Raw genomic sequence first — 27,486 nt, forward strand, 5'->3', positions numbered from 1 at the left:
AGTAATTGACGAAACGCTGTCGCACCAACGAGAATGTGGCGTTATTGACCTCTTGATTCTACTTTAGGTCTAATATCAGGGCTTCCCGAGCCAAACTACACGGCCAAGCGCACTACCCACCCCCATGCTGTCGTGCTCGGATGCTAGGCGCACGGTTGCCCAACACAATGCCCTTCTTGGACATGCTGGTCGCATTGCTGGAGAGGTCTGCGGCCACACGTGCTAAGGGCGTGCAATGCGTCTCTCTATCTGGTGCGGGACTTCCCCGAAAAAAGCACACTGCAATGCTGCACGATAGGCGCAGCCAGCCTGGTCAGGCCGTCGGCCTCTTGGTCTGCACTCCGCGGTATTCGGTCGCAAGGTTTGACAAGGAGACATGGTGGCCCGTCTTGTGGAGCACCAGCAGGCTTACCAGACACGGCTGGCAGACATAAGAGGAAAAATCGAGTCGTTCGGCGGCGGGAGATCAGTGTTGATCTTCGTCGACGCAGGCCAAGTGCCACGCACCCGGCGTAGCGGCGCAAAGTCTGGCCTTTGAGCACTGGGCACAGGACACCTACTACCGACACATTAGACACGCCATGTGCAGTCAAAAGAAACAACCCCCCATGGCGCAACACCCACTGCCACTGAGACGCCGAGGCGTTGGCCGTCTGCTGCCAGTGCGGGGCGAGTATTACTGCACTGATGATCGACAGATGCGCCAGGCGAAATGCGGCTCGATCTGCAGCGAGGGTGCCTGACTAACCCCGGCCGGCCCACCCGCGCCCCTGACTCGCTTCTGCCCATGATCATACAATGCTCAACCACCACCTCCACCACCACACAGGGCTACTTCACCTACACCCCACCCGCGCGTATCATTCCACAGCATCCGGTTCGCCTGTACGACAACGCTCTTGCGGCGGCGGCACTGACTAGGATCATGCCACCACTGCGTCACCCCTTAGTTCCCTACATGAGAACGCTTTCGGATGCTTGTTTTCTGACCTGGTGCCGGAACTGGCTCTCCTTGCTCCCCGCCCCCGTCAGCGCCTTGCCGTCTGGCCTGCTTCTGGTCTCCAGACTAGCAAAGCCTCGGAGCCCTCTTATCTCTCAGTGGCATTATCATCTGCCTTTTGCTTATGGCTTCGGTCTGACTCGTCGCAGTCGCAAGCCCTATACATGACATCTGCTTTTGCTTGAGCCTCGTTCATGCTTGCTTATACCACGCCACCCGCGACACACATATAGTCGGTGCAGGCAGATCGTTCGCAGTCCTCCTGCTCGCCCCCTCCTCCCAGCAAAGATCCGCATCTCCACATTTGCTTGTCTTCACACATCTGCAGCCATGGAAACCTATCACGCCTATGTCGACGCTTTCAATGCCCAGGTCGGAAAGTCAACTTTCGGGAGGATATTTCGCCTCGACGGCTGTGGACATGTGTGTTTCATTGCTAGCATTCGCGCCCTGCTATCACTCGCTGACATGCCAAATAGGAGGATGAAATCAAGCACACTAGGTTTACTACAGAAATTCGAGCTGGGCTCACTTCATTCTTCACCATGGCGTACATCATCGCTGTCAATGTTAGTCTGTGAAGGGTCGCATGCCAAAAACGTTACTGAGAGACTAGGCTACCATTCTCTCGGACACCGGCGGAAACTGCGTATGCAACGACACAGCCGACCCTTTATGCTTAAAAAACAGCGAGTACCTCATTTGCAAACAAGGTATGAGCAGTCTAGGCAGGAACTAGAAGCTTTGGCTAACACATGACCAGATGTCAACCGTAATCTCATCACAGCAACAGCAGCAGTAGCAGGCTTTAGTTCCTTCCTGTTTGGATTCTTAACGAACATGCCAGTATGCCTCGCCCCAGGAATGGGACTCAACGCATACTTTGCTTATCAAATCGTGGGTTTCCATGGAGGCGGTCTTATCTCTTACAACCTCGCACTTACTGCCGTCTTCGTCGAGGGCCTGATATTCATCTTCATGTCCTTGATTGGAATGCGACAATGGCTCGTTAAGGTGATCCCGGTGTCGCTCAAGATTGCCGCTGCTTGCGGCATCGGGCTATTCCTAGCCGAGGTGGGTCTCAGCAATAACGCTGGCATTGGAGCTATTGCGGGTTCGAGCAGTACACCACTTGACATTGCTGGATGTCCAAATCAATACAAGGATGAGTTTGGCGCTTGTAAAAGCCACAAGATGACATCACCGACGGTACGTTGTGTCACAATACCTGGACAAAGCCCAGCTAATCAGAGCATTTAGATGTGGCTTGGCATCATGTGCGGCGGCATCCTGACAGCGTATTTGATGTCTTACAAAGTCAAGAGTGCCATGATACTGGCTATTCTGCTTGTATCTATCATCTCATGGCCGTACGTTTGATGAATTCTTCTGAAAGTCGAATTGTACTAAAATCTTTACAGACGAGGAACTGAAGTGACCTTCTTCCCCGACTCCGAAATTGGCAACGACCGATTCAACTTTTTCAAAAAGGTGGTCAGCTTCCAGCCTATTGATCGTACCTTGAACGCATTAGATTGGAACATATCCGAAAAGTCTGGTCACTTCGCCCTCGCTCTCTTTACCTTTCTTTACGTCGACATCATTGATTGTACCGCAACGCTCTACTCCATGGCCCGCTTTTCTGGTGTTGTCGACTCAGAGACTGGGGACTTCCCCAGATCAACAATCGCTTACTGCACAGACGCTTTCTGCATATCCATCGGCGCGCTCCTTGGCTGTTCGCCTGTCACAGCTTTTATTGAAAGTGGCGCTGGCATCGCCGAAGGAGGAAAGACTGGTCTGACAGCAATGACTTGTGGGCTATGTTTTATCATATCCATGTTCTTCGCGCCCATATTTGCATCCATTCCACCATGGGCTACCGGGTGTACTCTGATTCTTGTAAGTTGTACCTGTACTACTGGTGACCCGAGCTTCGCCGTTGACCCTGTCACCAGGTTGGCTGCCTCATGATGCGACAGATCACGTCAATCAACTGGCGCTATATCGGCGACGCCGTCCCTGCATTCGTAACTGTCATGTTCATCCCTTTTGGCTATAGCGCCGCCTATGGCCTAATAGCAGGTTTAATGGTATACACGGCACTTAACGGGATGATCTACATAACAAAGGTTATTTCCGGCGGTTATATCGTCCCAGATGATGAAGATCACCGGGAGTATTGGACCAGTAAGTTCCGAAATTACTTTAGTATCACACTAATGATCGTGGACCTGGGCTTATTTCGTCAATTTAGTCAAGCCTGTTGGCCGCCTCCCCTGGTTCGTCTCCGCGGGACAGACAGTTACAGATCGCCTGCGGGGAACTCCGAGTAAAAGGGAAGATGTCATGCTCTCCGAACGCAGTGGAGAAACAGACTGGAAATACCGTGAGCGTATTGGCTCCAACGGATCGCATCGCGAACTCGAAGCGGTCATTGTGCAAGCACTTCCCACGGATCCTCGTCACGAAAAAGTATTCGCTAAGATGGGGGTGCATGAAATGAAATGAGTACATCTTCCATACGATAACAATATTGGGTTCAGTTTTAGGGGCATTTTCCCTCTCCCCTAGGAGCGGTAAGAGGAAACAGGTAGTTTGAGAAGCCTCAAAGTTTAGTTAGCGTCACACGCAAAGCGTATCCATCGTCTTTCCTTTCTAAAACGCCTATCGGCGTGAACCATATATCAAATAAATAATGTATTCAAACATTCAACTTCTGCCATGACCACAGTATGCAGGATCTGCCTTTTTCTGTGTTTGCGACATGTACATACGTATAATCTCACCTTCTGTACTGCATCGTGGAATTGACTAACCCTAATTTGGAATACAGAGTAGGGGCCCACTTGATGAGCCAATCATGCCGGCCACATTTCACGTATCCTCTCCAATAAGCTTTCTCCCTGTCTATCTTTTCCTAAACTGCCAAACTTCTTTCAGCCCCAACGTTTCAACCTATTATGCCTTGCCTCCTTCAACAAGATTGAACGGCCCATCTGTAAGTTTCTCTTTTTTGCTTCGTATCCACAGCATCTCCGTGTCTAATTAGACCTGGCTGCTTCCCTTTTCAACGCCCCTTTAACTCTTTGTAAACGTAGCTAATGGTTTCGTATTCTTGACGCGCAGTCACTAGCCACGAATAGTGCATGAAAAAAAGCGAAGGGTATGATATGCCTAGGTAGTGCAGAGAAGAATTCTCATCTACAGATCGAGAAATTCGATCAGCAGCGATCAGCTACTATATCATCATTATCATACAAACACCGTTTTCTGTCGCTTCACAGAAACCACCCCTCAGCACATCAATGCTCAACGCCATCTTAAGATTCCTGTCAAAGACAAGCTTTCAGTTAAAGCTAAAAAAGCGGGCTTCGATGCGCGTCTCCAAGTCATCACATCTTCGTGTTGTCAACCTTATCGTGCATGGACGTCCTTCAACGTCTACGTCCGCGTATGTGTATGCGTAACATTGATTCTGATTTACCTAAGGAATGAGAAAAAGTAAGACGAAGTTATTATAAGAGAAAAGTTTGTTAACTTAACCGGTGAGCAAAGCTGATGTGTGTGGTATTACGATGGTAAATTGACGCAGATGAGCATGGGAAGAGGAGAACAAAGGGGCTACGAGGTGTGAGCTTCAGGGTCGCGTAGCTGCAAAGGCGCATCAAAGATTAATTCTTTTTGACTTATGCGTCTTCTGCATCCACGACGACACAAATTTCCCCTCATTCATGTCAGCTGTGACTTGTCGTACCCCTCACTGTATCCATTATGATTGTTCTAACATTTGTAGCTAGTTCAATGCTGCCACCGGATATGGATCTGGCTAAGCTCACAGCATCGAAACAAAAGAAATATAGACCGTATACGACACCGTGTTCACGCTGCCTTGATCTCGATCGAATCCCGATCGAACGAAAAAGGAAGAAAAGTTGCCCAACCATCACAACAGATAACAAGGCCGTAGCGCGAAAAAATATTCGCCGAATGCTGCATTCACTCTTTTCTTCTCTCTCAGCTCGCGTTGGTTCGGTCGGCGTTCCCGACACAACCAAATATCACCAAAACGCCAGATACAGTCTTTTCTCTGGTGTTTCTTTTTCCCCGCAAGAATCTCCTGATATCTGGGTAACTAGCGCAAGGCAGCGGCAATGAAATGCCATAACGTCCGCCTTCGGTACCAAAGAACTCAAACGGTGCCTATCAATCGTCGTGTCCCGACACCCACTCCCTCGTTACTCCCCCCACTCACACGTACCAAACTTTTCTCTTACGCTAAACGTTTCGTTTGACCCTTCATAAGCCAAAATAGACAATTAAAAAAAAAGAGAGAAGACGAAGACGTCGTAGTAAGCAGTACGATAAAAACCACAACCGCACTTGTCAAAGTCTCGCTTTTGCACACATCCTCTTACCCGACCCGCCTTAATATTCCTTTTTCCACAACTCCCTTTCTCTTTCTTTATTTGCCCAACCCTCCATCTTTCTTCCTCCCCCGCACAATCGGCAAGCAATACACGCACGCTCACTCAGCACACCATCCCACCATCGATCTGATACACCGATCCAGTCACAAAGCTCGCCTCGCTACTAAGCAAGAAGCGAATCACCCTAGCCACCTCCTCGGGACGCGCCCTACGCCCCAACACCGCATCGTTTGGCAGCGCGAATCCGAGTTCGGCGTCGAGCGCATGCATGAGCGGCGTATCCACAAAGCCACTGCGGGGGTGATTCGCATGTAAGTCTAAGTTCGGGCAATAGGTTTGCTTTGCTTCCTACGCATCCATCTCGGTACTGTACCAACACGTACATCCGAGGAATAGCGTAGTAAGTCTCCTCCCCTCAAAGCAAGATTCAAAAGGTAAAAAGAAAAGAAAAAAACGTACGGAGCAATCGCGTTAATCCTTATCCCCGTCTCCGCCTGCTCCTTCGCCGCCGCCTTCGTAAGCCCCACAACCGCATGCTTTGAAGCACAGTAAATACTGCAATGCGGTTTCCCCACCAATCCCGTTATCGAAGCCGCATTGACGATAGATCCGCCTGGTACATCGCCGTTTGCAACACGCATGTTGCGTAGTTGCGCCGCCATGCAATTGAATGTCCCCTCGACATTCACGCCGAAGACGGCGGCGTAGTTGGAAGGCGAGTGCGCGTGGACTGGGGCTAGGGACCCGGATATACCTGCGAGGTTGACTGCGCCTACGTGTTTTTCCCCATTTCTATGAGTTGATGTTTTATGTTGTACTATGTGTGAAGTACAAGAACGTACCGTCTATACATGCCCTCCCCCACTTCTCACCCGCACCCGCAATCCACGCTTCCACCTCCTCACTCTTTGTAACATCGACTTTGTATCCCGTGGCGTTTTCGCCGAGTTCCAGGGCTAGTTGCAGCACGGATGCTTCGTCTTTGTCTGCGAGCGAGACTTTGGCCCCGCTTTGCACGAGGAGTGTGGCTGTTGCGCGGCCGATGCCTGAGGCTGCGCCTGTGATGGCGAAGAGGTGATTCGCGATGCCGTGCGGTGAGGATGAGGTTTCCATGCTTAGTGGTGATGTTTTGGGAAATCGGGGTTTGAAAATGGGTGTGAGGTTCTGGAATGGCGTGATGCGATGCTAATAGTTAAGAATCGCTGTGTTTTGGAGGGATTGAGGTACTCTCCTGGAAAAGTTGACGTGTTCGCCATGCTCAATGTATATCTATGTTCTTGCGATAGCGTGGGGAGCCGAGCGTGCAGCTGCGGTGCATCTCACAATGTTTAACGAAGTGCATATTGAACACTTCTTAATCATCATTTTCTCAACCACAAAATAATCAGCTCTGATATTACATTATTCATTCATCTGTTCTATCTGTTCGCTTCCTCGTGCAGATCTGTTGGACTATCTCAACTTGCACATGATTCCTCAAGCACGTACCCTGACCTCACCAATCAACCAGCCCAAGTAACACGAGAATGCGTCGTACTACATGATACAGCTGTACAGCAGCTCTATACCCAAGGAAGATGCGGCTGCGTCGTGAAACGTAGTACTCAATCCGGAACGAAGTTAGTTCCCAATCTCCACACCTCCTCTTCTCGATGCTGCCATTCCCCACTCTTATGTATTGACTATCCTTGTCCAATATGAAGACTTAAATTGTCAATTTTCTGGTTGTTTACTCCATCTCCGCGGCGCACGAAACTCCCCTTACGGCAGTGTGGTGCTGGCCGCCGACAGGCTCGCCGCATTCCGGACAGCGTGCGAGTTCCATGGGCATGCCGCACTCGCCAATAGCAAACTACGTAGTATCAGTATCAAGAGTCAAAAGAGGGAGTGTTGGTTGACTTACTGGGTGTCCATTGACACAGTTGTACCAATGTCCAGAGTGCGTTGCGATACCTCCCGGCCCACTGACCATTGCCTGTTTGATAGCTTCGATTTCGTCCTTTGAAACTTCCTCGTAGAATTCTCTATCCAGCATCTCCGCTGAGCTGAGCACGGCTTTTCTGAGGAGGTCTCGGTCACGGAAGGAATGCTGACAGAGCGATTCTGCTTGCTTTAAAAGGCGTTTGGCAGTGTTGCGGTAGTTGATTGCTCGAGTGCGATCGGTGTCCTTGGCCATTCCAGAGCTGCCGAACATTTGTGCAATACGAGCGTGATACAAAGATGACTCGACAGCAAGCTTGGGGAGGCATCCTGAAATGCAGTCGCTGATCAGTTTCTCGCATGCCTCGAGGAAGGAATGGATCTTCTTTGCGGGGGAGCCCCCACTAAAGTTGAGTGGTGCTGTTCCATCTATCTTTTTGGGTACCACTCGTGCGATTTCGAACTTATCCTCAAGTATCAAACATTGCACTTTGATATCGAGTAGGCGGCCACCTAAAGTGATGCGCTGGTCTCGGTCGCTCTCCAAATACTTGGAAGATGGGCCGAGAGATAGCTGGGCAAGTATGGCGTCGAGGGAGGCATTCTTCTTGTAGCTGTGCATAATTGCTTGGTACAGTTTGTACGTTGGTTGGTGCTGAACATCCACTTTACGGCGGAACAATATGACGGCTTCCATTAAACTCGCCGCGCTTGCATACCTGTTTTGAAGGCTTTTGTTGATTTCCCGCATCTTCATTTCGTAAACAACCTGATTGGTGTTCAGATCAGGAGATGTGCCAATAACAGCAGTGCGTGAGGTTTCGAGATTAGCCCGCTCAACAGTTAGCCTGTCTGCTAGTAGCTGAAACGTCTGTTGTCCGCTGACGATAAAGCGTTTGGACATCTCGTCAATGACAGCTCGGTTGATAAGGCGGTTGTAGCGCTGTGTCACGAACTGTTTGATTGGTTCTCTGCAGTTTGGACATTGAGGGATTGCTGCTGAAAGCGCAGAATTCTCAATCAGACCGATGAATCGACCCGTTTTCTTGTCGACCTCGTACACATCCTTGAGCCCTATGTGGCCGTCCAGAGTCTCGGTTGTGAAGAAGTGACCGCAGCCAAGGACAACGATGGGCGATTCATTGAGATCGATATCGGCGTAACTTGACATCATGATCATGTCTGGCTGTTCTTCGGATTTCATACCGCATTGCTGGCAGTATTCAGTAGGACATTCTTCACCGCAAATGCTCGGACATTGATGACCGCATGGTAGAAGCTTTGTGCAACGTTCATCGCAGGGCAAGCGATCGCATGGCGCTGAACATGGCATCTTGCAGTCGCTTTGATGCTCGCAGGACCATTCGCAAGGCTCAGTACATGGCGTGCAAGGCTCATGACACTTCTTTGCACATTTAGTATGCTTACAACGGACCTAAATACTGTCAAAAAAACGCACTGGAAGGATATGCATGTAACTTACTTCACATGGGCTTTGACACAACTCACAATCAGTTCCATCGTGGCATGGGCGTTTGCAGTTGTGACTGCAGGTCCCATGCTTCCTACCACAAGTCTTCCGGCAAGTAGAATGCTTGATCAGTGGCTTGTCACGAGTATCCTTGGTGTTGCATTGACCACAAGTTCCGGGGCAAGGATGACCGCAAGCTAGCAGAGCCTGACACGGTGTAGGGCATTTGAAGTGGGCTTTAGAAACATCCAGGGAGCATTTTACAACCACTTCGTGTCTGCAACCAGGAACAACCTTCGATACCTTGACATCGCAGACAATGCCAGCGACGTTCTGGGTGCGGTGACAGTGAACGGAATGCTTGAGATGGCCACAAGGAAGCAGCACATTGTCCAACGATATCATGCATTTCCCACAAGGCTCTCCACATGTAGGCTTTTGACATGAATGACCACATGGCTGATGTTGGCGTTGGCATGGCTGTTCGCACTGGAACACTGCATGCATAGCTTCTGAATGGCATCTAGCTCCACATCGATGGCCACAGTCAAGACGGTCAGTACATGCCAATATACAACCACCTTCAGGGCTGTATTTCTGAAAGTCATCTGGCTCTTGTACTTCGATCGGCGTTCTGGGGTGTCGAGGGCAAGACAGAGCCAGGCTTTTACCGACGCAGGCGGAGGCTCTAAGCATGTTGATAACTTTCCGCCACATTTCAATGCTAACGTAGGTTTCGGTATTGCCAATGAGATACATGCCGTGTTGGGCACGACTGAGGAGTACATTGATACGGTTGGTCGTTTTGAGGAACCCAACTTTCTGTGCCTCATTGCTTCGTACGAGTGACAGGATGACGATCTTTGCTTCTTCTCCCTGGAAGTTGTCGACAGTAGCAATTCTCAACATTTCGGATAGCTGTTTCTTTTCCAAGGGCTTACCTTGGTATGATCGAAGTCCAGATGTTACTGGTACTTGAGAAGTTACGTCATCGACCGTAAAGCCGTCGTTCTCTAATGCTTCTCGGTCACGGTCACTGAGGCAAATCTCGAAATCGCTCCTCAAAGTGGCTCGTAACTTCTGAAGTTGGCCGGTATATGGCGTCAACACCGCGATGTCTTCAGATTTGTACACTCCTTGGCGAACAATGTGTCGCACTAGTGCATGCACCATTCCAACTTCCCATGAGTTCGATTTGGAATTGTTGATATGAGTATTTGCGTCCTTCTGGTTCTCGAAGTTTTTGTGGTCGAGCCAGAAAACGTTCTGGCGCATACCAACTACATCCGGTAGATCGGTGGTGGAAGGATGATCCTGGAGTTTCCCGTAGATGGCCTCACGTACTAACGAAGATATCTGTGGACGCATTCGGCGCTGAACATTGAGTTGAGCAACGGGCATCAAAGGACGTCCCGGTTCACCAACACAGAGTCGTTCAAACTGGCTTCTATCGAGCTGGTGGAGCTTTCCTCGCTCACTTTCGAGTGATAGATCGCGAAAGTTGCTTACTGAAGGTCGAAGCTGCTCATGGTCTCCGATCTGGATTACGTGTTCGACATCGGGGAGTAGTGCGGAGATCATGTGGCTCTCGATGACCTCTCCAGCTTCTTCGCAGATGATAACCTTGCACTTTACCTGCTGGAGGACAGCAATTCGTTTCGCAAGGCCAGTTGTCGTCACGCCAATGACTTGCGCTTCTTCCAGTACTCGTCGATTCAGTTCTTCATGTACGTTTGTCAGCTTTTGTTGAGTTTTTGTAGCATCATTGATCATCTCATAGAGCTCGTCTATTTTGTTGCTTCGAGCTCCCTCAATCCAATGCGCGACTAAAGTGCCTCGCTCCTGAGTCGTCAGCGAATATACATTCGTGTTTGCTTTCTGCACGATCTGCTTTAGCAATGTCGCGGACTTTCGAGTGCAAAATGCCTGGATGTCCGATGCCCAAACATCGAATGGATGACGGCCAGCTAGTTCAAACCCTTGATCATCGATACGACGGAATTGGCTGTGTATGTTTGGGTATTCTTCGGAAATGTGATTCTTCAAGCTTTGCCACTCAGGTTGCTTTTGCATGCTGTTCAACGAAGCGAATATTGGTTTGGCTTCTCTCTGCGTCTTCTCTCGCTCGTTGTAGCTTATAGCCGCCATGTACTTTTCTGACTTGGTCTTTGTCCCCAGGTTACTCACAAAGCGGAGATTGTGGCCTTCCAACCTCTTGGACTTGCTCATTGCTCCAACGCGGATGAGCTTTGTCACACCTATATCAAGCAGGTGCTCTAGGAACTGGTCTAACGCATGGTTGGTGTAGCATACTATCATGATGGGCCCCAAATTGGCCTTTTTGCTGAGACCTAAAAGAACCTTCATAATTTGGAGACCGAGATAACTCTTTCCAGTCCCAGGAGGGCCTTGAACGAATGCATATTCACGAGTCAGCGCCGCAATCAAAGCCTGGCATTGTCCACGGTCGAGATGAGTCGCGGTTCTAAGCTTCTTAAGTAATACTTCGTCATCGCATGAGGACGTAGGATCCATTAGCAACTGGTCACCCTTGTTTGCATCCTTTAGCAGAGGTGACAAAGAGAACTTGAAGCCCGGAGTCCGTGTGTACAAAGGCGGGGGGATTTGATGCACCACCCGTTTCCCCGGGAGCCCTTCGTTTCTGCGAGGCACGATCCACTGCTGAAATGGGAGACGATTCAAGTGGTGCATCTCCTTCAGATTCTCTAGAATGGGTGAAAATGTGGCAGGTATCACGTTGGGAAATTCCAACAGCAGGCCACGAGCCGCTCCAGTATGCGCTTGCATGAGACTCCTTACGGTGGTTCGGTCTTGTGTTGCCAAACTTGCCGTGATGTACGCCATGTCTTTGCCACGACTCAGGCCGTATTCTTTTCCGGGATCTGTGGTTTTTCCCGAAACTGTCAGGAAGATGTGCTGAGTGACAGAATTATCGATCCATATAAAGGAAAGCAGTGTTCCTTCGTTGAACCTTCGCGATTCCTCCCACCACTTCTCTTTTTCTGCACTTGTCTTCCTGCGAACTGCGCCTGGTTGAACAAACTCAACCTGTGCTTGTAGACCCTTTCTGGCCTCCAAAGTGACATAACTGATTCGAGCATTGATGTAATGGTAAGCACGCATGTCCCCTAGGCTCAGCTTTGCATTCCATAGCGTAGCAGGCTCCTGAGCTACTGTGTGCATTACCCCTGCCAGAGCTCCCTTCAACTCACCAAAGATATCGTGACGTAGCAACCTAAAGAAGGTATCGATGTGGCGCTGTACAGGATCATCGAGGAAATGAGGCTGGTCAGGGTCGGTGTAGGGAAGAAATTCTTCTGCGTCGCTCATGATCTCATCTCGGGTAGGAAACAGAATTATTTCAGCAATGTCTTTCTTGTCATTGTCGAAACGGCCGGAGGGCACAATCAGGTCGCGCGGGTAAGAGGATGCGTTTTTGTACTCATCAGCTGCATTGTTTCCATCCATGCTCGTGTCAGCGAGAAGACCTTGAGCGCGTGCTAACAAGGCTCGAATGTCGTTTAGCTTATTGAAGATGCGCGCCAACGAATCTGAAGAAGCCCCATCTTTGGAGACTCCTGTAGCAGTCTGTATGGATTCGACAAGCAAAGGGATCTCATCGTTGAATCTTACCCTAGATTCACGCCTAAGAAGCTCAAATAGAGCAACCGACATGGCAAGGAGTGTTGCTTTTGCGTTCTCTGTTAAGTTCCCGGTTGCCCCAATAGTAGAAGTTGACAATATGGCCCCAATTAGGCGTCGAAGAAAGGAAACAGCCCTCTTTCCACCGACTCCTCCAAAGAGGTTGTAAATGAGCCCGACATGGGTATCAACGGCGAGACAGCGCAGGATGGATGGATGTGAGATTGTAAGAAGGAAGTTGCGAGCATTGCTGGTGAAAGTCTCGTAGTCTCTGCCACTAATATTGGCGCTGAGTAAGGCAAGGATGTGGCGATGTCCAATGCCATCTTCGTCATTAAGGTCTTGAGGAAGTCGTTGACGCCAGTCTCGATCTCCTGCCTCCAATATACTGAGTGCGCCTTCCCAGAGCTGTCGCATTATGCTGGGGTTATCGACTGGCCGGGCAAACAATCGCTTCCATGAGCTGTATGAATGTCGTGCCTGACGCTGTTCTTCTGTCTCTTCGATTCTACTGCGAGGGGTCTCACCTACATGTTGTCTTTCGGATCTGTTACCTCCGCGATCACGGCCACGGCCACGGCCACGGCCACGGCCACGACCGCGGGCTCCCCTGCCTCGCCCGCTGGGTTTACCACTGTCAGACATGCTGAGTAACTGCAGTCACTTCAGGGCGAGCGTGCGAAATCGCGGGTAACTTTTCGATTGTCGCCAGGGAGGATTGTGCAACTTGAGGGGAAGAGAGTGCGTTGATGTAGGAAAAGAGTGTTTTGACACAGGAGGAGGATGTTTTCATATCAGCGGGTTGACTCTTGTTTGTGCAAACGCTAGCTGAAAGAAAAACTTTTCAATTCGCAATGAGAAGTGAGGGTGAAGTGCAGTTTCCAAATCGGGCAAAAGTGAAAGGGAAAGGGTAGCGGGTGGACAAACACCATCTTTCACTCATCAACCCAGGCAGGAGATACGATTCGATTGCATTCATAAGACAAGAACTCCATCAAATCAGTTCTGAGCGTCTATTAATGTATTGAGAGAAAATATAGTCTGTGAATCGACACTCCAAACTCGCTCATGTGCCCGCGTATGCCTTTGTGATAACGTCGACGTGTGCGATATCTCGTATTGTCATACCCAATGGAGTTGTGCCTAATGGCCATATACCCATTGAGAGGTTTACACATCATTACGGAATGATTTTTCAGGGTTCGAGTGAAGGTCTCGCTGACGTAAATGCTCATCCGAACCCTTTTACTTTAACTGCAAAGTCAGTTATTTTGATACCCGATTGCGGCAGGTTGGGGTGTGGCCTGCCATTCTTTTCTTGGACAATCAACCTGATATGCTATATAGCAAACAGCGAGAAAAAAGTCAAGTCATGCCTTTGTGATGAATAGGACATACGAAATGTAACAAAGCCAAGAAATGTATCATGACGCTCCAAATGTTTGTCAAATGAAGAAGTGCATTGGAAACCATAGCTTTTGTATTTGAAGCTATATTGTTCGAATCAGATTTCGGAAGACTAAGACCGCACTTTGGTCGCTGGTATGGTATATTCTCGTTCGTTCTCAGACTTGTGGATGCATTACAATAAAGGGAAAAAAAAGAACATCTACATAGTCATACATTTTCGACGCCGATATGCTCGCCACAAACTCCTAATTACCATGCAACATCAATAATCGCGTTTGCCCAAATTTGATGGCAAATGGCGCCAAGTTACTAGTATTTTTGTCGACCAAGTGTTGGCTTCCAGTCCAGAGGATGCGTCTCTTCCGTTGCAGTCTCATCCTGTTTCCAAATCTTGATCGACTTGTCTGACTCGCCAGTGATAAGACGAAGACCCGATGCATCGAATGTAGAGCACATGACTCCGGCTTCTGCTTCAAGAGAACCAGGTTGGGCAATACTCTCAGTGTGCTGGAAGCGATGACCAGTCTTCCAGTCGTAGAAGGAGACTTCGCCGTTGTCGCTACCGGCGAACATCATGTTGTTTTCGTTAACCGAAAGCGTATTGATGATGCTGTTTACGGGGGAGAAGTTCTGCATGAAGTCTCCGTTGGGACATAGCCACTGTTTCGCGGATTGTGCAGAACCAGAGGCGAAGGTAAATTCTGTGGGATGTATGGCAAGAGCGCGGACAGACTTTTTGTGGTGAGTCAATACAGTTCGGGTCTTTCCTGCCACAAGATCCCACAGCCGGATTGTGCTGTCCATGCTTCCGGATATTACTTGTGGCTCAGCTTCTTGACACTGGATTGACGAAATTGTTCCTTTGTGACCACCGAGGACGTGGATATTGCTGCGTGAGCGCATGTCCCATACACGTACTACGCCATCTCGTCCTCCTGTGCACAACACATCCACTGTCGGGTGAAGCGAAAGCGAGTAGACTCCGCTCAGATGGCCGTGGTAATGTCGAATTACCTTGTTGGTTTCGAGGTCCCAGCATTTGACCATCTTATCTTCTCCGCAGGAGAAAAGATAGGGGTGTCTTGGGCTTACTGCAAGGCCTCTGACTGCCGAGATGTGCCCCGTTAGGGTGATTTTCAACCGGCCGCTCGCAAGGTCCCAGAGCTTGATGGTGCGGTCTGCTGCGCCAGTAGCAAACCACTCGTTCCCAGGCTCCATGGCCACCGATCGCACCTATACCAAGTTAGTCCTTGTTATTCCTGTAGGCAATTGAAATATACTCACCCATCCCATGTGTCCGCTAATGACTGTCTTGATTTTCCAAGGAGCATGCCACTCAGGCTTCGCTTGCCTAACCACGTCCTTCCTGACCAGCGAACTGGATGTCTGATCTCTGTTTGGTGTTGGCCCTTGTGCGTTGGGGGCAGCGCCCTTTCCTCCAGCTCGTACTGCCAGCTGCATTGATTGCGCATCCCGCGCCTTATCAGCCTTTTCTGAGACTCCCTCAATCATCTTCTGCATCTTAGGATCAGAGGCCTTCTCCTCGGCGTTCTGCGCCTTGATCTTCTTGCGGCGCTCTGCTGCTGTGGATGCAGCGCTGGCCATCTTGGCCGCGAGAGCAGGTGGAAGTTCGCGGACGTGTTCGTATTCATTGCGAATGCGCGATGCGACGCCTGCTTGGTCGGCGGCGGTCGAAGGGGCCGGCGATGTGGGGTGTATGGAGAAGCTGCCGTTGGATGCATGATCTAATGCGGCGGATGAAGCAAAGTCGGCAGCGAATATCTCCCGCGTCCGCTTCGAGGACATTCTTACGAGCTGCTCTGCCGTGCTGGGAGGTTGCGAAGCTGCCGTGTCGGCCATGACTGCGTTTGTCTGTTGGAGGATTTGATGGGTACAATGCAGAGCCACAGATACAGCGACTTAGGCGATGGGGATAGCGAGTATCAATAGAGAAAGCTCACGTGTGGAGGCGTTTGGCTGTTATGCGAGGCCAACAGTTCGTCATGAACTTGGGAATCGCGACCGCCGACGGAAGTTTCACTAGCGCGCCTGGCTGGACTGAACCGAGCCAAGACCGAAGTAGATCTTATCTCATCTAATCTTTGTCGAACCTGGACAGCGTTGCTCACGCTTGATCTCGCAACTTCGGTTCCAACACTTGATGACATTTGTCCTTTCTATTATCCTAGGTTGTTCAAAAATCATGAGATGAATTTGCAAAAAACGAAGATCAATGCGTTGATGTCACGTCTTCGACTATATTCTCCTTGCTCTACGACATGCAGTACTGAAGAAGACTAGAGAACCTCTATCCAAATTCTGGCCAGCCAAGCAACTTATGTGTTGGAGATTATGAAACATTACTACATGTAGTGCTATATTTTTTGTTGAAACCTGATTTCTAGTGAGTCAAGTCCTCCCCACCTTGGGGTTCTATCAACAGCCCCTCTTGTTAGGATCAGTCGATTGCGTACATACACTGTGCTCATATCATACGATAGAACCCTCTTCCGACAATCTTTTTTATAAAATCAAAACATAAAACCCTCGAAAATTTAGGCCGAAAATGAGAACTTGGCGTGTCTTCAATCATTTGTGATGGCCGAGACTTGTCGCTTGGTGCCAAAATTGGACAAGATGAAGGCTGAGTCCTCACGTTATTGCAAGCTGGATAAAGATCATCGCTACATTTCACAGGCATGGTCTCTTGGGACTTGGTACGGGACTCGTCATCATGTGGTCCAGCAGACCGCTGCGCTTCGAAAGCTCGCATGAATGTGTATGCATATGCACATGTTTCCAGAGCGCGCAGGGATGCGATTTAGAGTGCCACACACCTACCGCCGTCCAATCCTGCAACCCTGCGGCAAACATTGGGTAAACGGTGAACTCGCCTGTTGACATGCTGCTAATTAACTCGATGCGCACTGTATAATGACCATTCGGTGTGTTGTCGCCGCGGGACTAGCTTTCAGAGACGCTACGGTAGCTCTTAGCTGAGTCGCAAGGGCCTTCTCCATTGTCATAGCCTCAGGGACAAGGCTTGTTTCCCCAGATCTTCCAGGTTCTCCGCTTTACCGCTCCATTTTCCAAGGTGTCATGCTGGAAAGCAGCTGGACAGTGCCAGCACAAGCACATGCTGCCGAGGAACTTGAAGCCTCGCGCCGACCGAGCCGTCAGATCTTTCCGTACAAGGAAGCTGTCTCCGCATGAGAATGACGCAGGAGCATACTACAAGGCTCGCTATTTAATGGTCACGTTGCATCCGGCCTTGTGGTTGAGGACGGCGCCGCAAACCGAGTAGCGGCCGATTGATGCTTCTGAAGGAATATACTGTAGACTTGGAAAAACCAATGTGGCAAACCGGCGCAGGTACGACAGCAACAGAGGTGCTAGGCTCACGCCACTTAACCAACTCATCCGAAATTCTTCGACATGCGGGCTAGAGTATCGGACGCTCGGATGGCGCATGCCGATAGGTGGTGGGCCAGGTTTCTCAGCCATTTCCAAACGGCTTTAGCCAGAAAAAGATGGACATGGGCTGTCCCGGACGATTGACCAAGAATGGGTATTCGGACTTGCGGGGCTGCGCCTGCGAATTCTGTTATTGTGTGTCGCATCTGCCGGCCCCCTACCAATGATCTTGTCGGTTTCGAAGGCTTGGTCCGCGAATGTTCTTTATTTCGCGCATTAGAGGTCGCCCCAAGCCAGGCATGGTTTGATGTGACGTTTGCACAAACACGCGCAGATGCCAATGCTGCCCCGGATTTCTATTGGCGCTAGTCCGTGCCACTGCCGCACCAATTCCAAGCCCCGGCCAACAGCCTGTAGTTGTCTTCACCCCAAAGGACCAGCCAGCCGCTCCAACATGCTTTTAGCCCCTGACCAGGCCACTAACAACAATGCTGTAACCCCTTGGTTACCCAATGACGTCCACCCGTCGCGTCCTCGGATCGTCGCTTGGCTCAACACAATACTACACACCTTGCTCGGGTGCTCGCCAGCAAGCACATGCCTCGAGGTCTAGGGGCTGACGCGGCAATGCGTTCCCTTCCAGTCGTCTGGAATTTCGGTCTGCTGCTGATCGTATCCTACCCGGCGCCTCTTCCTACCCTCATTAGATTTCGCCGTCTGTAGTCCCGTGCATGCAGCCGCAACTAATGCTCTAGTCTGGGGTATAGCCAGCTAGCGTTGCCAGATCGAGTCATATCTCCAGCATTCTTTCGATGATCTGGATGGAGGCAATTTTTCATATGTGACAAAGAGTAATGTGTGGAGCTAGAGCCTACTGATGTGCCAACAGGTTCCCTTGTTTGGACATGGGGCGCCTCACTACCCACTGCCATATAAAGAGTCTTTGATAACCTCCTCCAATGCTCATCGTGATCCTACTGTCTTTATAAACGCACTGTCAATCTTGAACAAATCCGTCGCTACTTCAACTTCAAACAACAGCCAAAATGAAGACCTTCACCATCGCCTCCATCGTCGCCTTGGCCTCTGTCGCCAGCGCTCAGCTCGACAACATCCCTCAGTGCGCTGTATGTCCATACTATGCAATGCCCCATTCAACGTACGCTTACTCACAATACTCAGCTTTCCTGCTTCATCGGTCCTCTCACCAGTGACGGCTGCGCGAACCTGACCGACTTTGCCTGCCACTGCAAGAAGGGTGACACGCTCCTTGCCCAGGTCCAGCCCTGCGTGCAGAAGGGCTGCGAGGCTGCCGACCAGGCAAAGGCTATTGCCGCCGTCGAGTCCACCTGCCAGGCTGCTGGTGTTCCCATCACCATCCCCGACACCGGCGCCCCTGCTCAGAGCAGCGCCCCTGCCGCCTCTGCCTCTCCCTCTGCTGCTCCAGCACCATCGTCTGCTGCGTCCGCGGCTTCTTCAGTTGCCTCAGCCGCCTCCTCAGTCATCTCATCCATTGTGGCATCCGGCACTCCAGTGCCCATGCCCACCCCCATCTCTACCGGTACTCCCTCTATGACACCCTCCGGTACTCCATCTATGACACCCTCCGGCTCTCCCTCTGCCTCTGGCGCTCCTACTTCTTCCGTCTCTCAGTTCACTGGTGCTGCTGCCCAGGCCACCCAGGCCGTCGGTATCATCGGTGCCGCCGCCCTTGCCATGCTCGCTTTGTAAATTACTACCATGTCTTCTCTGTGTTGACATTTTGATATGAAACCGGGCTGTTATGGATACGGATGGAAATGGTAATGAAGGTGTCATGGTACGACGATGGGATGTAGTTTGGGTTTGCTTTGTTTGTATATCACCAAATCAGAAAAAGTGAATAATTCAGATACCACTTAATGTCTACGCATATCTTCTTGTCCTTCTACTTCTTGTCAGATTATCTTTCGCGTGTTGTGATTCCTTTTTCTGTTTTTGAATAGTATCGTCCAAGTATTTCCATGACTGCTGTGAGTTGGGTTGTTCGGTCGTATGCGTTGTCCTGCTTCCCCCCCCCCTTTTTTTTAATTGGCAGCAATTAATGTAATCTTTTCAAAAACACGCACAGTGTTCATTATTTTCTTTTTCTCGTTCAAGATAACATAGCACCGACTTTGTAGGTCCTGCTAGCTTCAGACGCTGACATAATGTTTCGAGCATGTGATAAATCTCACCGTACAGAGCGTAGGGATGTGTTAGGTATCTAGAAAAAGTAATCAATTCATGAATGCGATGAATTCATCATGGAAAACTCTTTCCATCAAAAGCCGTATATTTCATGATTGATTTAACGAAACAACGTACACAGTCACCTTGTCCTGAAGTAGAAGATAGGATGATGAGCACAGAGTAGTTGTCCTCCAGTGACCAACCAATATTCCAGCGAGACATACTGACCAAAAAAATCACTAGAAAACTTGAGATGGTGTCAAGTCTGGTATAAAGACTGACCCTGGTGAATACGGTATACGCCGGATCGACGTCAGTGGCCTAAGCTCCGAAGTGGGCTGTCCAGAACACCAAGCCTCCCGCATCTTCGGTCACCGCACCCAAGATGCCGAACCGGGCGCCGCCAGCACGAGTATGGCCACTGTGAAGCGCAGAGACTTTATTCTTGCTGCCGTCGCAATATTCGTCGCCTGGGGTTATCTGACTCACTGGCAGCCCAAGCTGCACTACCTCCCCTACGCCTTCGTCACCGGAGCACTTGCGACGCTCGCACTGCTGGCATGGCTCACCTTCACCACCGCCTGGGACAGGGACCTACGACGCGGCGGAAATGTCGACTATGGGCCGCGCCATGTTGCCTTTGTGGCGCCGGACAAGTGGAAGGCTGAGAGGGAGGCTCTGGACAAGAGGAACATGTACATGATGGAACCGCTATACCCCGCGTCCTATGTGATATCAGACAGCCTCGATGTCCTGATCGGCCTGATACTGCGCGATTTCGTAAAGAGCTGGTATGGGAGTATCAGCAAGAGCCCGACATTCGTACACGAGGTCGACAAGGCAGTGCGTGCAGCCATGGGCGAGATACGGGAACGCATACTGGCAGTAGATATGGTCGAGATGGTCGTGTCGCGCATGATTCCTCTCATCACTGACCACCTGAAAGCGTCGTACGAGGCCGAGCGTGTGGTTCGAGGGCGCAAGCTGTCGCGCAATATCACAGATTCAGAGGAGCTTGATCTTGCCATCGCAGCCAAATACAAAGAGGGTCGGTTGCACCCTGCTGCGTCTTTGGCATATTCAAACACCAAACCAATACAGCAGCAACACTTGAGGAGCATAGTCACGCGACTCCTACCAAAGATCATGCCTGCCAATATGTCCACAAGCCCGGCTGTCAATGTACTCATCAAAGAGATTGTGGCTTGTGCAGTCCTGTCGCCCGTGATGCACATGCTTGCTGACCCCGATACATGGAATCAGCTCATGGAGGGCTATGTAAGATTACTTCTCATCTAGCATTAAACATGCTAATAACTCTAGGGCCGGACTTTGCTGCAAGAAAGAAAGACGGTACGCAAAGTACGAGCTGCCCTCGACGAACACGCCCCGCCTGCACAAAAGACAACCAAAAACGCGCAGTTCCCTAAACTCTTGCCTAGCGATAACGAACGGAAATTCGAAAGGTTCATGCGAGCAATACAGCAAACAAACACGCTTGCAGATGCTAGGCGTTTTCGTAGTGAGATCGCAAGCCAGCTACGTAAAGATTCGATGATTGAAGGTCAAGACCCCGTCTATTTGCGTCGTCTTGAGTCGGCACGTCATGTGCTCGATACAAAGGTCGCGACGCTTAGTGCTGGTGGATCGGTTCGTGCAAAAGTCACAGCCCAGGAAGCCCCAAAGCACAAGCGTTCGTCCTCTAAGTTCGCCAATGCATCTTTGCGCGAAGTGCTGTATGACGCGTCAGGTCTTTCATGCTTCATGGAATTCATGGATCAGACGGACCTCATGCGACTAGTGCAGTTCTGGCTTGTTGTAGATGGATTTCGTAACCCGTTGGAAGTAGAGACTGAGGAAAGCCAGGACTATGTTGGTACACTTCCCACGTGGACGGAGTCGGATCGCGCAGATCTGGCGCAGATCCACGAGGCATACTTGTCTAAGCCTGAACTCAAGATTCTCCCGGAAGCCCGCCGAGCGGTTGCAGAATTTCTCAAGGCTGGGCGGAAAGCGACGCCCCAACAATATCACAATGCACGGCGTTCCTTATTGCAAGCGCAAACGGCAGCATACGAACAGCTACAAGAGCCTTATTTTCGACGGTTCAAGAAATCAAACCTGTACTACAAGTGGCTGGCCATGGACGAAGCAGCGAATACCGACAACAGTGCCGGAAAGGCGAGAAGCATGACGCAACCTATCGAGGCCTCATCTTCAGTGACACCCTCAGTGTCTCGGACGCATTCAAGACAAAATAGTTCGTTGTATGCACCACAAGGAGATCTGCGCCGGGCAGTTGCATCCTCTTCAGATCTGAAAAGTCAAGCATCAGCCAATATCATCGAGCCACCTGCACGACGCTCCTTGGACGTAGCGCCATCTACGTCGAAGCGAGCACCTCTGTTTGGCGATGACTATGACTCTGATCCCCTTGCACATTCCACTGCAAGCTTGAATTCCGACTTTGGCTATGAGCGAACTGGTGGAAATGATGCAAAGGTTGTGGATGCCATGCAGGCTGCTCTGACTGACATCATGGATGAGCCAGAGGGGTCCATTTTCTATGAGCCGGGTCTAAAATCACCCGTGGATAATGACTCAATGCGTGGCTCTCTTGATCTACCTCGGGCGTTGTCACCTAATCCGCAAGGAAAAGAGAGTCTCAAGCCGAGCATAGCATCGCTCGGCCTAGTTGGAGAACCCAGGACCCGTGGCGTATTCAACGACGATCTGTTTGGTGACGAGCAGAAATTCTTAGAAGATGAAGTCGATGACCCAATATCGAGCGAAAAGGCGGATGACGAAGAGATACACGAAGCTGCGCCGGGAGATCTGGGGTTAGCGGAGGCGATTGATGCTCTTACAGCCGATATCGAGCGTTTGGTGACACAAGAGTCTATTGTCGATTCGCTGACATCAAAGGCCGAGTTGACCAACAATGCCGCCGAGCTTAGAATCTTGCGCAAGTCCAAAGCTAGCTTACAGCGAGAGATTCAGCGAAAAGAACTCCAACGGCAGCAGTACATTGTGCAGGAAAGTGACAACAGTTTGTACGGGCGTGCAAATGTGTTCATACAATCAATCATGGTGGGCACAGAAGAGGACGGCAAGGACTATGCCATGTACGTTATTGAAGTCCGACGACGCGCGGGCGACCAAATGCCTGCAGCAACTTGGGTCGTCTCGCGCCGGTACAGCGAGTTCCACGAACTGAACAAAAGGCTTCGTGCAAAGTTTCCCCAAGTTCGGAATCTAGAGTTTCCACGCCGCCAGATGATACTCAAGCTTCAAAAGGACTCATTGCACAAACGACGAGTTGGTCTGGAAAAGTACCTGCGAGAGCTCCTGCTTATCCCAGCAGTGTGCCGCAGCCGTGAATTTCGAGCATTCCTCTCTCAAGCTGCGATTAGTCCTGCCGAAGCGCTTAAGAATCAAGATCCAAACTCGAATGATTTCGTGACCCGCATCTACAACTCCGTCGCAGACGGCATGGAAGAATTTCTCGGCAATATCCCCGTCCTCGACCAACTCTCCGTAGCAGGCCAAAACCTCATCTCTGCAGCCACCACGCAGCTCGCCCACACCAACGGCGCGACCGCCCAACCCACAAGCCTCGCCTCCTCCGGCGTCCTCGTAGCCGGCGAGCCCAATCCTGACGCTGAGGCGGAAGCCGAACTCCTCGCCTTCGAAAACAAAGAACTCGAGCCCTTCGTCAAACCAATCTGCGACCTCTTCCTCGAAACCTTTGAGCTCAACCGCGAAAATAACTGGCTCCGTGGCCGCGCTGTAGTCGTCGTCCTGCACCAGCTCCTCGGCGGCACCATCGAGCGCAAAGTCCGCGAGTCCTTTGGCAACCTCGTTTCCGAAATGAACATAGCTCAGTACATTGATGCGCTCAAAGATAGCATGTGGCCCGATGGCCGCATGAAGGCTGGTGTGGAGCGGACGACGCAGGACAAGGAGCGGAGTAGGAAGGCGGCGAGTGATGTGCTTAGTACGCTTATACCCGAGTTGGCGAGTAGTGTCGTTGGGAGACAGAATGCGCAGTTGGCGGCGAAGAAGTTGGAGGGGACGGTTAATAATGGGCGGTTGAAGTAAGTTTTTTTCTCCTCCTTTCTCTCTTTAAAGATGTGAGATGGTTTGGATAAATGCTAATGATGCTTGTAGCACCCATCTTGTTTTCACGCTACTAGACGAAATTCTACATGTCTTGTTTCCGGATGTTTATACGAAGTAATGTATATAGATGTGTGTGATAGGGGAATGAAGGTGTATTGCATCACTGGCGTTTAAGCAAGGGTGGATTCAATTTGCTTGAACTTGGATTCAAGCATCGTATGACAACGTTTGGGCGTTATAGACATATTGACAATTGACTGTGTTCCATTCGTATAAAAGCCTGCGTGTCTCAAGCCTCGCTCGTCCATTATACCATATACACAACAGATACCCCGAAACATTCTCACTCTGAACTTCCCACCCCCATAACACCTCTACCAAACCACTCACTAATAACCGCAAACCCATCTCTACCCCTCTTAAGTGCATCCTGGAACAAATCATGGCGTTCCGCACTCTCGACCTGCGCACGCCGAATCGCCTTGATGGTCGCATTGTTCGAGCTGCAGATCGGACATTCGACCTCTGCATCATGCACATCCTCATCCGTGCTCAGGCAACTCTGGTGGTAGCTATGTTTGCACAAGAAGTGGACAACGGGTAACTCCAAGCTCTTCATGCAGACCTGGCAGCGCGAGTTCTGGAAGACAGCGGGTTTGGTGTTGAGGGCCTCGAGTTCTGCTTTCTTGGCGGATGTGTCGGAGCGGAAAGTTTCGATGTTGCGGCGGTTAGCTGCGATTTCGGCGCGCTCGCGTTCGATGGTTGTGCTGAGGTATGTTTTTATCATGCCCATTGTTGCAACGCCGTTGGTGGAAAGGGTCTGGATGACTTGGAGGGGCGCCATGAGGCCGTCTTCGTCGATCTTTTTGAGGACCGAGTCGAGTTCGTCGCCTGCTTCGGCGAGGATGGCGGGCGATGAGGTGAAGTAGGCCAGTGCGGCTGGGTAGAGTGCGGGCTCTTCTGGGCCGTACTTTCGTAGGGCGCGAATGGCGCCTTGGGTGTCGTTGGCGGCGGTGTAGGAGCGGAAAATGTCAAAGTAGAGACCTTGCTGCTCGCGAACGAGGATCGCGCCGTCGCGGAAGCTGGAGAGGTGGGAAAGCAGTAACACATTTGATGTGTCTATGGGTATGTTCTTGCCTTCGACAAGCTTCTTGGCCTTGTTCTCCCACTCCTGTCGCTCGCCGTCTTTCTTCGACGATGCAGTATGTAGATACATCTCAAACAAAGTCGTGTAAAGATCGACCTTGTCGTCTTCGCGGAGATCCTCCGAGGCAATGCATGCTTCTAGGAACACTATGAACTCCTGGGGGTGGTCGACAAACGCTGAGAATGCAGTCCGTGGTTTCGGGACTTTGTACTCAGGCGCGGGCTCGTCGGTCGTCGTCTCAACTATTTGAGCTTGGCTCATTGTGCCTTTTTGTTCGCCGTTAGGCGGTGATGCCAGCGCATTGGTGTTCATATAAGGCAGTGGGAGTAATGCAGCAAGGTTCTGCACAGCACTGGATGCAACACCGAGACCCATACTCATGCCTCCGCCAGATGAAGGCGCATTAGGTATGACGATAGCATCCTGCTTAGGCCGGAATTTTCCAGTATAGTAATCAATGAATAGCTGTGTGGTGTCCTTGGGCAAGTGCTGCAGTAGTACTGTAGCATACTTCATGAGATTGAAGTACGTCACTTCGGGTTCCAGCCGCCATATGTAAGCTAGAGCTTCTGCATACCGCTTCGAGTCCTCGATCAGAACATCGACAACGAGTTCGTGCTCCCCATGCTTTCGGGCAAGGAAAGCTGCTTGATCGTAATAACCTCCCTGTCGACACATCGAGATGGCCGTATCGAGATCAAACTTGAGATCGTCGGGTGACTTGATGAAGTTTTCGAGTTTCTCTACATCCTTAAGCTTTGCATAGCAGTTCAAGAGTAAAGTAGTGTGGTCGGATGTCGCCTTGTGATGGTCGTGGAGCTCTTCTAGATACTCTATCAAGTTATGTATTCTCTGTGTGTCAAGAAACTAATCTGACTGTTAGCTATGAAATAGTTGGACGACTGGCTTGTGTGTACCTTTCGGATGACCTGAGATGGCTCAGTATTATCAATGGCCTTGAGGTACTGCTGCATAGCAGTGTCATAATCTTGCTTCGAGTACAAGTAATCACCGAACTTGCGAAGGATGATGTTCTGCTGGGAAGAGTCCAATCCTGCTTTCTGAGCCAGGTTGATGGCCAGAACATACAAGTTGCGCTGGTAGAGTATGTCAAGTTTCTGAGCAAAAGGCTTCTCATGATATCTGAAGATCTGGATATTGTTAGCTCTGAATACCGGTGCTCTTCAGTAACGTACCTTCCCATCGATTGTGAAGACAAAAAGGTCTCCCCATTCTGCGACAACGGCCTTCACTTGCGAGGTCAGCTGTTCCTGGTGAGCGATGAATCTCAATTCTGTATTGAGAAGCGTGAAGCTCGACGTGTTGAAGACATCATCGGCGGCGCCAACGCCAAAGGCTCGCAGAGGGTTGGACCGGGGCATCGCATTCGTCTTTGGAGGCGCAATGATAACGATATAATCCTTGAACACAGAAATCATCTTTTTCTCGCCTTCGTATGTGTACGGCGGCCCACGTCCGTGTTGGCCATAGTAGTAAATAGCATCATTCCGTGCGACTACCACATCTCGAGACGATTTGTCCACGGCCATACAACCCACACCACAGCCATACTCGTCAAGAGATTTCGCAGGCTGTCCCTGACCCCTTCCGGATATTACGAGCGTCATGATGCGACCGGTAGTTGCAATGTACAAGGTTGTGATATTGCCTTCCCTAAACTCTATACCAGTAATGGGCTCTTCGGATTCGAACACGGTCCGTTGTCGCGCGCCGCGGTCGTGGATGAGGTCGCCGCGTACGACAGTGACAGCGCCATTTGCAAATCCAACTGCCAATTGAGACAGATCATCGAGCGCTGCAAAGGCGGATATGGGAAACTGCTTGCGCCCATTGTGTATGGTGAGGGTACTTTGGCATCGTGGAATGCCCGTCTTCTTCTCGAGCTTGTCCAGGGCCCAGACTTTCAGAACTGGCTCATCAGAAAGGTCTTCGGCTATGGTTACTAGGAGAGAGGTGCCCTCGATCTGTTTCATGTGGGTGATTGAGCCGGTGTCATGGGCCTTGAAGGTGCGCACGACCTTGAAGGCCTCGGACACGATACGAACGACGCCATCTGCACCACCGAAGAAGATGCTCTCGGATCCGGATACTATGCATGTAATGTCTCCAATCTACGAGTTTTCATAAGACCATGTACGCGTGGAGGAGGTTGGCATCGTACCTCGGACAGGAAAGCGCCCTCGTCATCGGGGAGCTTGACTTGCGAGACGTCGAAGAACCGGAACTGCCACTTCTCGCTCATTAGCACTGACATGAGGGGACATGAAGAGTGAATGGTTCTACACTGACCGGAGTGACTGCCATACTGCTATCGCTCCATTCTCGCCGCAGCCTGAATAGCAAGAGCTATCGTCACTCACGGCCCTAGCTGGGGAAGAGCGGCCCACCCGTCGACCGTGCGTGTCAGCCAATCACGGCCTTCCCAGGTTTGCATGGCTCAGCCTTTCTTGGCACCTGTCCTCTTGATTGTCCTGCTGCCTCACGCTCTCTCCTTTCCTCATCTCACCACCACACTCCCCACCTTACAAAACACCCACAGCATCTGCGCTTCATCTCCTACAAGCCCAGGTTTCAGCGCCGCACTCTCTCCTTTTGCGCAAGCCCGCTTTGATTCTTCGACTCGCGAGTTGACCATCCACGACGCGCCTGTCCCCAAACAGCGCGTTCCTTTGTCCTC

The 27,486-nt window shown here is 50.7% G+C and overlaps 8 protein-coding genes across 8 annotated transcripts; 4 read left to right on the plus strand and 4 right to left on the minus strand.

The window, feature by feature from the left end:
* Positions 1 to 1,330: 1,330 nt before the first annotated feature.
* On the plus strand, positions 1,331 to 3,511 carry COCVIDRAFT_108558 (hypothetical protein; the record flags this gene model as incomplete). Its single annotated transcript, XM_014697615.1, has 8 exons — positions 1,331 to 1,423; positions 1,480 to 1,569; positions 1,617 to 1,722; positions 1,764 to 2,209; positions 2,261 to 2,370; positions 2,422 to 2,902; positions 2,959 to 3,190; positions 3,258 to 3,511. 8 exons carry the CDS (start codon positions 1,331 to 1,333, stop codon positions 3,509 to 3,511), a joined length of 1,812 nt encoding a protein of 603 aa, XP_014553101.1.
* Positions 3,512 to 3,863: 352 nt separating this feature from the next.
* On the plus strand, positions 3,864 to 4,052 carry COCVIDRAFT_108567 (hypothetical protein; the record flags this gene model as incomplete). The annotated part of the gene is made up of 1 exon (XM_014697616.1): positions 3,864 to 4,052. One exon carries the CDS (start codon positions 3,864 to 3,866, stop codon positions 4,050 to 4,052), a length of 189 nt encoding a protein of 62 aa, XP_014553102.1.
* Positions 4,053 to 5,532: 1,480 nt separating this feature from the next.
* COCVIDRAFT_108576 (hypothetical protein) lies at positions 5,533 to 6,543 on the minus strand (the record flags this gene model as incomplete). The annotated part of the gene is made up of 3 exons (XM_014697617.1): positions 5,533 to 5,722; positions 5,890 to 6,202; positions 6,273 to 6,543. The coding sequence occupies 3 exons, from the start codon at positions 6,541 to 6,543 to the stop codon at positions 5,533 to 5,535; spliced, it is 774 nt and encodes a 257-aa protein (XP_014553103.1).
* Positions 6,544 to 7,159: 616 nt separating this feature from the next.
* Positions 7,160 to 13,129, minus strand: COCVIDRAFT_108510 (hypothetical protein; the record flags this gene model as incomplete). The annotated part of the gene is made up of 6 exons (XM_014697618.1): positions 7,160 to 7,282; positions 7,334 to 8,536; positions 8,557 to 8,785; positions 8,834 to 8,915; positions 8,965 to 9,057; positions 9,397 to 13,129. 6 exons carry the CDS (start codon positions 13,127 to 13,129, stop codon positions 7,160 to 7,162), a joined length of 5,463 nt encoding a protein of 1,820 aa, XP_014553104.1.
* Positions 13,130 to 14,203: 1,074 nt separating this feature from the next.
* On the minus strand, positions 14,204 to 15,754 carry COCVIDRAFT_29621 (hypothetical protein; the record flags this gene model as incomplete). Its single annotated transcript, XM_014697619.1, has 2 exons — positions 14,204 to 15,127; positions 15,179 to 15,754. The coding sequence occupies 2 exons, from the start codon at positions 15,752 to 15,754 to the stop codon at positions 14,204 to 14,206; spliced, it is 1,500 nt and encodes a 499-aa protein (XP_014553105.1).
* Positions 15,755 to 18,354: 2,600 nt separating this feature from the next.
* COCVIDRAFT_108587 (hypothetical protein) lies at positions 18,355 to 19,074 on the plus strand (the record flags this gene model as incomplete). Its single annotated transcript, XM_014697620.1, has 3 exons — positions 18,355 to 18,435; positions 18,491 to 18,771; positions 18,843 to 19,074. The coding sequence occupies 3 exons, from the start codon at positions 18,355 to 18,357 to the stop codon at positions 19,072 to 19,074; spliced, it is 594 nt and encodes a 197-aa protein (XP_014553106.1).
* An 859-nt stretch (positions 19,075 to 19,933) lies between these two features.
* COCVIDRAFT_18947 (hypothetical protein) lies at positions 19,934 to 23,759 on the plus strand (the record flags this gene model as incomplete). The annotated part of the gene is made up of 3 exons (XM_014697600.1): positions 19,934 to 20,797; positions 20,843 to 23,616; positions 23,690 to 23,759. 3 exons carry the CDS (start codon positions 19,934 to 19,936, stop codon positions 23,757 to 23,759), a joined length of 3,708 nt encoding a protein of 1,235 aa, XP_014553086.1.
* A 225-nt stretch (positions 23,760 to 23,984) lies between these two features.
* On the minus strand, positions 23,985 to 27,063 carry COCVIDRAFT_29624 (hypothetical protein; the record flags this gene model as incomplete). The annotated part of the gene is made up of 4 exons (XM_014697621.1): positions 23,985 to 25,655; positions 25,706 to 25,939; positions 25,985 to 26,920; positions 26,971 to 27,063. The coding sequence occupies 4 exons, from the start codon at positions 27,061 to 27,063 to the stop codon at positions 23,985 to 23,987; spliced, it is 2,934 nt and encodes a 977-aa protein (XP_014553107.1).
* Between the last annotated feature and the right edge of the window lie 423 nt (positions 27,064 to 27,486).

The sequence above is a fragment of the Bipolaris victoriae genome, assembly GCF_000527765.1.
Source record: "Bipolaris victoriae FI3 unplaced genomic scaffold scaffold_94, whole genome shotgun sequence".
NCBI lineage: Eukaryota > Fungi > Ascomycota > Dothideomycetes > Pleosporales > Pleosporaceae > Bipolaris > Bipolaris victoriae.